General features: G+C 43.7%; 1 protein-coding gene across 1 annotated transcript; it reads left to right on the forward strand.

Moving 5' to 3' along the window:
- Nucleotides 1–50: 50 nt before the first annotated feature.
- LOC311127878 (neuronal acetylcholine receptor subunit alpha-3-like) lies at nt 51–9,117 on the forward strand (the record flags this gene model as incomplete). The annotated part of the gene is made up of 6 exons (XM_084159777.1): nt 51–111; nt 1,031–1,170; nt 3,706–3,750; nt 6,944–7,053; nt 7,639–8,893; nt 8,992–9,117. 6 exons carry the CDS (start codon nt 51–53, stop codon nt 9,115–9,117), a joined length of 1,737 nt encoding a protein of 578 aa, XP_084015903.1.
- Nucleotides 9,118–11,774: the final 2,657 nt, after the last annotated feature.

The raw sequence follows: 11,774 nt of genomic DNA on the forward strand, positions 1-11,774 counted from the left end.
GTCGTTCGTGTCCTGATAGATTGAGGATTCGTTTTCTGAAATCCTTAACAATGAACGCCCAATTTTTCCTCATTTTTTCCACCTGTTCGTTCTTTCTTTTCCTTTTTTCGGGTGAGTAGCGTATAGTTTACCTTGATATGAGCCCTCTACTTGTTGCTTTTAGTGCAATCGTACTGTATTCAATTCAAGTAATATCATATACCGAACATTATGATGGCCAATAATGACTGATAAAACGGAGTATGCTTGCAATTAATAGAAATTACATTTTATATTAAAGTTATAGGCCTATTGTTTTTACATTTGTTTGCGTGGATGTCATTAATAAGTAGACAGTTTAAATATCTGATTTGTGTGGTTTCCTGATGTTTTTAGTGAACCTCAAAATCAGGAGAAGTGATGTTTTGTTCTTTATGGGATATAGCCTATGACACTCTCAGCAAATACGTTAATGTTATAAACCATTCCCAGATATTTGTCGCGCCTATTTTTTATTTTAAATAGTAGGTTCCATTAATTGTATATAAACCGTTAATAAATGGTTGTACATTTATTTCGTTTATTTCAAAAGCAAAGCATGTTGCTGACATTTGATGTTAGAATACAATAAATACATCTTCGGTCACTCAGATGTGTGATTTCTTTGATTCCAAGGTAGCCTACTGTCTGAGTCATTTGTATTAGGCTACTGTATGAAATCTGACCTTCAAAGAAAATAATTCCACTCTCCCTGCTTGGCAATCTAAGCAGGGAAAAAAGTGTCCAACTGAAAACAAATAAACTAACCTACCTGTTGAATTGACTCAGGGACGAAAATATAGTATATAGTTAGAAAATAGGGACAATTGAGGAAGTGTCATTGGCTAAAATAATTAGTCACTCAGGCTCAGTCTACTCTACACCAACATCAATCAGAATACTGAAAGATGGACTTGTCCACTTCATCACCATAGGCTACAAAAGGTGTTTTACCTTAAAGTTTGACTAATGTTGCCTGTGTCTAACCTTCCCCCTCACCTCTCTTATTCAGGAGGCTCCTGCTCCGAGGCAGAACACAGGTTGTTCTCAGTGATATTCTCCAGCTACAATCAGTACATCCGCCCAGTGGAGAATGTGTCTGACCCAGTTATCGTGCAGTTTGAGGTGTCCATGTCCCAGCTTGTCAAAGTGGTGAGTGTGTGTGTGTGTGTGTGTGTGTGTGTGTGTGAGAGAGAGAGAGAGAGAGAGAGAGAGATGGTGACTCTGCTGTGCTACTGTGCTGTATGTCTCCCTGGTGTTTGAGAGGTACACTCTCGGACAGTAGAGCGTATATATCACACAGTACAGTCTGTGAGAGGCCAGGCTCTGACAGGGAGAAACAAATCATTCCATAAATAACGTATTGAGCACAGAGCCTCTGTGTATTCTCTTAAATGAATATGCATTGATTCACGGTGATGAAAGCCCATGTTGAGAGCAGCAGTGTGTGGGAGGATGGAGGGGTCTCAACTCAACTATATGTGTATGATCTCATATGAGAGGCCAAAGTGAAGAGTTGGGCATGGTTCGGGTGCTATCCAGGACACTTGAGATGTGCCCTGCTGTAAATGAGACTCTCTGGGGCCAGTGGGTGATATCAGCCTGAGCCTGGACCCAACGGAGCATGTCACAGCGAACGGCTGCGTGGGTGTGTGATTGGCTAAGAGAAGATGGGAAATGTCAGCTCTCTGATTCCCTCACTCTTCCCATCTCTGAGCGGACAGCCCCTTTCACTCAATCACTGCCACTTCAAATGAGTGCCCCTGGTTTTAATGCCTGTTTTGGCCGGGGCTCGCTGTAAGGAGATTGGACGAGGAGAGAGGCAGCTGTTTCGCCAGCCTCAAACTGCCCCAGAGGGGATTACTTTAATTACACAAAAAAGGGGAGGGAGGAAGGGTGTCATTCAAATGAACAGATGTATTATTATACCAAAATACTGGCTGACCCCTTACGTAACAGAGAGCTTAATGTGCTGGGTTTTGTCACATAAAATCACTCAGGGAAGATTTAACTTACTCTCTGTGTATACTTCATAACATAAAGAAATAACACATTTGGGCCACTTTGCGCTACATCAGACCTTATACAACTACCAATGGAATAACCTGTGTGATTACTGTAACAGATAGAAGCTAGGTACATTCAGTTAAGGAGGACTTATCCATGTTTTGTCATGATCTGTGTTTATTATGGTTCCACATTGTGAGCAGGTTCTCGTTAAATATTGAATAAAACAGGGCCACCACGAGTCTATTCCATTTCAGTAAATATCCTCTGTAGAGCTTTCCTTTGGAGGAACTGGGCTCCAAAGAGAGAACCTCTCTTTTCTGAACATGACACAGAGATACAGTATTTCTCATATTTCCCTGACCTCAGCCCATTTAACAGCACAGAAGAGCTTCCTGTTTTGATGGATTACCATTATTTCCTCCCCACGCCTCACGCTCCTCCAACCCCTCTACAACTGGGATACTTTAGCCTGCTTATAGCTGGACTATTATCTTATTTAAAACGCCCATTCTTCCAGGTGGCTCAGACATAATCTCTCATTTAAATAATGTACAGTCAGTGTGCCACTGGTTTCTCAGTCTGCCTGGGACAGACAGGGCTGGCCTTGTTCTGCAACCCCAGAACCACCTGTACTGTATCAACCTGCAGCAGTCTTCCTCGTCTTAGAGCCATCACCTGGAGTGTTTCCTGGGAGCTCATCAGGACACCTGAATGGTTAATGTTATGAGCTGGGTTCTGTCTGTCTGTCGGTCTGTTGGTCTGTATGTCTGTTGCTGTCTGTCTGGCTGACTGGGAAAAATCTAAATTGTTTTTGTTCGCCTCCTCTCCTCTGTCCTCAAAGGTAATTGAGGGGAGGAGGTGAGGAGAGGATACGTGGAAACAAATGCACATGTATGAAATGAGATTCTCCTTCTCCACTCAGGCAAATTACGTTTACATGGGTTGAATCCCTAAATAAATGTGTAAATTGGTCAAACTAATTAAGCTGGTTGTAGAAAACATTTTATAGATTTGTCCGTTCTAAAAAAAAACAGCAGCTGATTCAAAGGGTGTTTCACAGATTCTAAAACACTTCCACGCTAGCCACCGAAACGATACTTATGAGTATCCTCGGTGAGAGGAGGCTATCGAGGAGTGGAGGACACTTCTCCATTCAGCTACTAACGAATTGACACTATCCTCGACCACTCACCCATTTATCGGTTTCTGGGTCATGGAGGAGAGGAGGACGGAGGACAGACCTTTGCCCAAATGAGAATCTCCCTCTCTCTCCTTCTCTCTCTATTTCTTTATTTTTCCATCCTCCCCCCTTCCCTTCCACCTGAGCTGTGACAGTGTCAGAGCTGAGCTGGGGCTCACTTCAGGCCCTAACTGGCACATTGTGAGAGACAGCCTGCAGCCCGAGGGCCTAGAGGGTGAAGCCGCCATACAGTGTATGGTATGCCTCTGGGCTGGAGGACCCAGGTGTTCCTCTCCTCTCAGTGTAGTGTCCTCCTCCCTGGGTAACTCCAGCCAGGGTTAGACCCAGGACAGAACACTCTGTTCACCCTGCCTACCTGTACGGAAGATGATTGCTCCTGACAGAGTGCCCCCTTTCTAACTATGAAATATTCATACAGTTCATGACTCTGGTCAACTTGTCCTTCTGAGAGTAAATTCTTATTTTCTGTTTCTCAGGATGAAGTTAATCAGATTATGGAGACGAACCTGTGGCTGAGACATGTAAGTACAATCTTCATCCATCTCCTACTGTATGTGTATATAAATTACTGTTTAAACAAGGTCACTCCTCTACATCTACCTGACCTACTATCATACATGATTCCTGGAGGCCATAATGATATTATTATTCATCAGGAATATGCTTTTAACCCGCCGGGAATTAACCTTCTGACAGAGGCTTATGAGCCATAGGTTTACCCTGCCATGACTGGGTTACATTTATATTCAGAGATGATATGCCATGACTGGGTTACATTTCTATCCAGAGATAAGGTACAGAATATGATCATATGGTGTAGGGCTACAGAGAATACAAGGGACTGTACTGTTGCATAGCTTGCTGGTTTTGTCAAATGGTTGACCCCACTTGGTGCTGCTGATATTGTCGTGATACACGCTGAGATGAGCTCATTCTGAGGGAAATTAACCAGAACTGGTTTCCAGGTCTTTAAAAATCCGAACCAAATATCTAGATCTGTGCTTAACCCTTATTAATCTTATACACGGCCATCTGTTTGTCAACATACCTAGAATAAGGGACTGTGTGTATATGGTAACAACCCAGTCACAGTAGATACAGTCGAGCCAGTCACAAGACGGTTGTGAAGAACCACATAATCAAAAAACGTGGCAATCCGTTTATTCACTGGTTAATTAGATGAAACCGTTATGGCTTTTTTCTGACCTAATAGCGATAATATATAAGTGACACAGGCCTACAGCAGAGAGGTTGTGTCTCCCCTGAGACTTGATCCATGACCGTCAGGTCCACAGCTACTGTCCAGACAGGAAGTGCTACATCCTGTTGCCTCATTAGGTGAAATCTTTACAATGCTCTGTGGTGACTCTCCTGCTGTGTCTTGATTAGCCTCAGGAGAATCAATGGCTGCCCTGGACACATGCCCTGACTAGCCAATAAAACACACTATATAAACCATTGTTCAATTGGCTTTCCCTCAGTTGATATAAAGATTAATAGGATTATTATAGCCGTAGATTACTAATTAACTTACTGGAACAGTGGAGGACACTTAAAAAATTAAGAGAGGATATCTACAGTGCAGCAAGAAAAAAATATACAGTGGGGAGAACAAGTATTTGATACACTGCCGATTTTGCAGGTTTTCCTACTTACAAAGCATGTAGAGGTCTGTAATTTTTATCATAGGTACACTTCAACTGTGAGAGACGGAATCTAAAACAAAAATCCAGAAAATCACATTGTATGATTTTTAAGTAATTAATTTGCATTTTATTGCATGACATAAGTATTTGATACATCAGAAAAGCAGAACTTAATATTTGGTACAGAAACCTTTGTTTGCAATTACAGAGATCATACGTTTCCTGTAGGTCTTGACCAGGTTTGCACACACTGCAGCAGGGATTTTGGCCCACTCCTCCATACAGACCTTCTCCAGATCCTTCAGGTTTCGGGGCTGTCGCTGGGCAATATGGACTTTCAGCTCCCTCCAAAGATTTTCTATTGGGTTCAGGTCTGGAGACTGGCTAGGCCACTCCAGGACCTTGAGATGCTTCTTACGGAGCCACTCCTTAGTTGCCCTGGCTGTGTGTTTCGGGTCATTGTCATGCTGGAAGACCCAGCCACGACCCATCTTCAATGCTCTTACTGAGGGAAGGAGGTTGTTGGCCAAGATCTCGCGATACATGGCCCCATCCATCCTCCCCTCAATACGGTGCAGTCGTCCTGTCCCCTTTGCAGAAAAGCATCCCCAAAGAATGATGTTTCCACCTCCATGCTTCACGGTTTGGATGGTGTTCTTGGGGTTGTACTCATCCTTCTTCTTCTCCAAACACGTCGAGTGGAGTTTAGACCAAAAAGCTCTATTTTTGTCTCATCAGACCACATGACCTTCTCCCATTCCTCCTCTGGATCATCCAGATGGTCATTGGCAAACTTCAGACGGGCCTGGACATGCGCTGGCTTGAGCAGGGGGACCTTGCGTGCGCTGCAGGATTTTAATCCATGACGGCGTAGTGTGTTACTAATGGTTTTCTTTGAGACTGTGGTCCCAGCTCTCTTCAGGTCATTGACCAGGTCCTGCCGTGTAGTTCTGGGCTGATCCCTCACCTTCCTCATGATCATTGATGCCCCACAAGGTGAGATCTTGCATGGAGCCCCAGACCGAGGGTGATTGACCGTCATCTTGAACTTCTTCCATTTTCTAATAATTGCGCCAACAGTTGTTGCCTTCTCACCAAGCTGCTTGCCTATTGTCCTGTAGCCCATCCCAGCCTTGTGCAGGTCTACAATTTTATCCCTGATGTCCTTACACAGCTCTCTGGTCTTGGCCATTGTGGAGAGGTTGGAGTATGTTTGATTGAGTGTGTGGACAGGTGTCTTTTATACAGGTAACGAGTTCAAACAGGTGCAGTTAATACAGGTAATGAGTGGAGAACAGGAGGGCTTCTTAAAGAAAAACTAACAGGTCTGTGAGAGCCGGAATTCTTACTGGTTGGTAGGTGATCAAATACTTATGTCATGCAATAAAATGCAAATTAATTACTTAAAAATCATACAATGTGATTTTCTGGATTTTTGTTTTAGATTCTGTCTCTCACAGTTGAAGTGTACCTATGATAAAAATTACAGGCCTCTACATGCTTTGTAAGTAGGAAAACCTGCAAAATCGGCAGTGTATCAAATACTTGTTCTCCCCACTGTATAAATCTACTCCACAGAATAAAAGATATTCAGCAAAAGGGATATGAGCCATTGAAACTAAGATATCTTAAAATGATATCACTGAGACAGAATGCATTAGAGAAAAGTACAATTCCTTGGATTAGATCACAATGGTAATGATTGAACTTCAGTCTAAGTTTTTCTGAGAGGGGTATTTGGCTCAAAGAGACAGTGATGTTAGCCCTAACAGAGGGAAGGATACCTTAAAGATGCGTGTCTGTATGTCCTCTGAGTCCGTGCTCTGTCCTCTCCTAAATGAGAAGGTCGCCCCCAGCTGTCAACCTGTGAGAAGACAGAAAGGTCCAAGCTAGTGTACAGGAAATGACTGCACTAATACCAGTCAGTATCTGAAACAGTTTTTTACACTAGCTATAGGTTTTACTGACAACAATTGTCAATGGATCAAATCAGAATTTGAAATGTGTGTGGGTTTTATAAAATAGTATTTATTATCGAATGATATGTGGCATCCTGCTACCTCTTCAGATCTGGAATGACTACAAACTGAGGTGGGATCCCAAAAACTTTGGAGGAGTGGAGTTCATTCGAGTGCCTTCCAGCAGGATATGGAAGCCAGATATCGTGCTGTACAATAAGTGAGTTAAACAAGAGTTATGTCTAGACATCAATATTGATCCATGCAGTTGCTATAATAATATGTATTGTGCATAACTGAGTTCAAGGATTTCTTCTTTGTCACTGAAATGACAGAGTAGATGATACAAAACCAGGACATGACACTCACATTTCTTATGTAAGACCATCATATACTGTAGATTATTTATGTAGCTACTAAATATTGTTAATGGAGTGCATGTAAAGTCTATCAGACAGTGTAATCAAATGATGGAGCCTCAGGGCTTCTTTCTGATTAATTTAGCTGAGGGACAATAGTCTGTTGTTTATTTTACATCCTTCCAATGTAATCTTTAATGACTCATCCACCCTCCTCCATCCCTGTTGTCTGTCTGTCTGTGTCTGTCTGTCTGTCTGTCTGTCTGTCTGTCTGTCTGTCTGTCTGTCTGTCTGTCTGTCTGTCTGTCTGTCTGTGTCTGTCTGTCTGTCTGTCTGTCTGTCTGTCTGTATGTCTGTCTGTCTGTCTGTCTGTCTGTCTGTCTGTCTGTCTGTCTGTCTGTCCCTCTGTCTATCTGTCTGTCTGTCCCTCTCTCTCTGTGCCACAGTGCAGTAGGAGATTTCCAGGTGGATGATAAGACCAAGGCCCTGCTTCGCTACAACGGGGATGTGACCTGGATCCCTCCAGCCATCTTCAAGAGCTCCTGCAAGATCGACGTCACCTACTTCCCCTTCGACTACCAGAACTGCACCATGAAGTTTGGCTCCTGGACATACGACAAGGCCAAGATAGACCTGGTTCTGATTGGCTCCACCATCAACCTCCAGGACTTCTGGGAGAGTGGCGAGTGGACGATCATCGACGCTCCGGGTTACAAACACGACATCAAGTACAACTGCTGTGAGGAGATCTACACAGACATCACCTACTCTCTGTACATCAGACGGCTCCCTCTCTTCTACACAATCAACATGATCATCCCCTGTCTGCTCATCTCCTTCCTCACTGTGCTGGTGTTCTACCTGCCTTCTGACTGTGGGGAGAAGATCACCCTCTGTATCTCCGTCCTCCTCTCCCTCACTGTGTTCCTCCTGGTCATCACCGAAACCATCCCGTCTACGTCGCTGGTCATCCCCCTCATCGGGGAGTACCTCCTCTTCACCATGATCTTCGTCACCCTCTCCATCGTCATCACCGTGTTCGTGCTGAACGTGCACTACCGCACACCCAAGACCCACACCATGCCGTGCTGGGTGCGCAGCATCTTCCTGGGGCTTCTACCCAGGGTCATGTTCATGACCCGGCCGGAGAGGGACCCTGAGAGGCTGCCTGGGCCTGGGGGGGTGGTTCAGCAGCTGATGCCCCCAGCCTCACGGCCCTGTGTGGTCCACACCACAGGCACCCTGCAGGGGCAGCAGAAGCCCCAGGCTCTGGTCTCCACCGTGGCTGCCAGTGTGCTCCCTAGCCTGGCCCAGCGACAGCGCCTTTTCATCAGCACGGAGCTCACTAACCTCAATAACCTTAGCCTTGGTGGTGACTCGGTCAAGGCGGGCTCCAGCTTCCTGTGTCGCGAGGGCCGCTGCAACTGCTGCTGGCGCCAGAGGTCCACCAAGCTGCCCACGGACACGGGAGGAGGGGGCGGAGGGGTGGGGAGCATCGGGACCCTCAGTGGAGGAGGGGGTGCTGGGATTGGGGGGGTCAGTGGAGGCGGTGGAGGCGGTGGAAGCTCCTGCTCCAGCTCAGAGTCTCTGGATGTTAAGCTGATGACCCTGTCCCCCCACTTCTCGCCAGAGATCAGGGAGGCCATGGAAAGTGTAAAGTATATCGCCGAAAACATGAGAATACAGAACGAAGCCAAGGAGGTAAGTCGAGACGTCGCACATGTATATAATTCACAATAGCTAAGAAAGTATTGAAGGTCTATATCTACCATTTAGTGTCTTTGACAACTGTCTTTCAGGTCCAGGACGACTGGAAGTACGTTGCCATGGTGATCGACAGGATATTTCTGTGGGTGTTCATCTTGGTGTGTATCCTGGGGACCGCTGGGCTCTTTATCCAGCCCCTCCTATTGTTCGATATGTGACCCACTCATACACACAGCACTTTAAATCATACATACACAGTCATTTTGTGTATCACCCAGTGATGAGGACCGAAGAAGCTGAGAGGAACTAATACTATGAACGGAAGGGAACCAGATTATAGAGGAAGGCAAGCTGCTGCCAGCTGTTCCATGTCACTTCTCTGCATTTTGATACATTTCTGATTGCTAAAGTGTGGTGTAGTAGTGATCTCTTAGCTGCTGAGGACCAGACTGTGAAACCATGTCACCGTATAACTCTGTACTGCTGCCTACCCATTCCCTTATGTTTGCTCTGTGTAAATGATTTCATCATAGTGTCACTTGATTATGACTGGCACGAAGAACCACACTATCATCAAGAAAAGGACCGTGGCTAAAGGAATATCTATTGGACCAAAGGATCCCAAACATGTACATAGCTATGACTGCTTAAAGGGGCTTTCCAGAAGTACACAACAAGTATCTCAAGTCAATTTCACAGCTTATTTTTTTTACATTTACATTTTAGTCATTTAGCAGACGCTCTTATCCAGAGCGACTTACAGTTAGTGAGTGAGTTAGTTAGTGAGTGCATACATGTTTTCAAATGTTGAATATCACTGAGTCATTTTGATATTGTTTATTTGTGAAATATTAATGTATTCTATAAACATATACTGTATGTTCTTATTTACAACAAATGTACAGTACCATTCCAATCTGATTCTAATGCTCATTAAGGTTTCAATGAACCACAGTGTCATATAAAATCTGGATTAGCTATTCATAGAAATTACAAACTGTTGAACATTAAAAGGCTATGATGCAGGATGGGTAACTTTATTACACCATATGGGGTGAATGTGAAAAAACTATGAAAGCAACCTGAAATGCTTTTCATTGTGCTGTGAGGGGTGACACCATGTGGTTATTATCTGCTACTACAAGTGACCACAATATGATTCAGTGGTCACTACCATATGTTTGCAATCAAAGATACAAGATTTTGTCTCTTAATTTTCAGTTTTTAATTGGTCTGATAACAGCTCTCTAAAGGCTCTTTCAACAGAAACGTACGTCTGCCATGATCCATGGTCATTGGATGAAGTGACTTCTGAAGTGGACTGAACACATGCTAACCTACCTATAAACTCATTGCATTCACAAATCGATATTTCTCTCCCTTATGAAAATTGAGTTTGGAGGTCCAGCTGGCAGGCTGTAGATGTAGATGTGATTATCAGTAGCAGCAAAACCATGTAGAGGTTGGGTATAATAACCCTGTTCCATCCTCCCAGCCTCCCAGCCTGCCTCTCTAGCTCCCTGCCTGCCTGCCTCCCTTCTCTGCCCTGGGCCCTGGGCCCCCTTCAGCTTTATTGGATCACAATCAGTATGAAGACCTGGTGATGAAGTACATCATTAGTCTGGGGCCTGGGCTACGGTCTTCATCTTACTATCCTACCGCTATGCCAAAGGGCATTTCTCCTGCTTAACTTGACACTACTTATACTCTGTTAATAAGGAAGATGTGGTTGAGATCTCTTAATGTGTTGTACCATCATTCAAAAACCAGTTTGGTGTACAAGAGGAGGAAATGCACAATTATGAGTTATAGATATCTATGGCCTGTGGTATCTATGATAGAGAGTGATACATTTGAAAGAGGATTTTGGGGAGCATTTCAAACCTACATTTAGGCAGACATGGAATCTCTGGTAGTTGTTTCTGTGGCTGTATGTTGTAGTCAGTAAACTGTAATCAGGTTGTCACTGTGAATCTTAACTGAATGTTAGCCAGGAAGCACAATCAGAAACTGTGGTACTCCATCACGACTGATAACATTCCCTCTGCTGATTGATTGAATTAAAGCTCACTCTGGGCTCATTTAAGGGAACTAGTTATCTGAGGGGGAGATATGTAACAGACACACTACCCAAAGACTGAAGGTTGTGGGGGGTTGAGGGGATGAGTGCATTTATGGAACAGAGATGGTTCCATGACCACGCTCGTGTGATGAGTAACCTTGTCTGAGACCTGAAGAGTTGCATCGACCCATGTTCTGTTCCGGTCAGTCACACTTAAGAATTATCCCAGTGTTTTTGTCAGTATGATATAATTTCTCATACTTTCATTTGAGAAGAATGAAAGTATATTTTATCCTTTCCAATGTTTTTGATACAAGTATATTTCAATGTGACTGCAAACGTATTTTACACCTTACATGATTCCTGTCTCTTCCTGCTCATACAGACCGTATACTCCCTGCAGACATATCCCTTGCAGGCTCAAGAAAAGTGAGAAGAAAGCAAGTTGAGCTCATTGATTCCATGCACCTGTTGTTCTTTTGAGTTAGACATGGTCAATGTTAAATAATACATATAATTCTCCAGGTCTGTGGTGCGAACATATCTTGTAGCTGCTACATTCCTACAAATACAGGAAATGACATCATTCGTATTCACTATTCTTAGTTAAGATGTCTCAACTGAAATAATCCCCATCTAGTTTCAGGTCCATACCACAAATACACAAGGTAGAAAGAGTCAACCAACAAGTGTTTCAACAAGACTTGAACACAATGATCATGTTCATCCTCATCCTGAGTGAGTATATTTTTGATAATTAACCTGATATTGATTTAGTTTTAATTTAATTCAAATTTATTTCACATTTTGCAA

Source organism: Coregonus lavaretus (genome assembly GCF_964263955.1).
Source record: "Coregonus lavaretus genome assembly, chromosome: 4".
Classification (NCBI taxonomy): Eukaryota; Metazoa; Chordata; class Actinopteri; order Salmoniformes; family Salmonidae; genus Coregonus; species Coregonus lavaretus.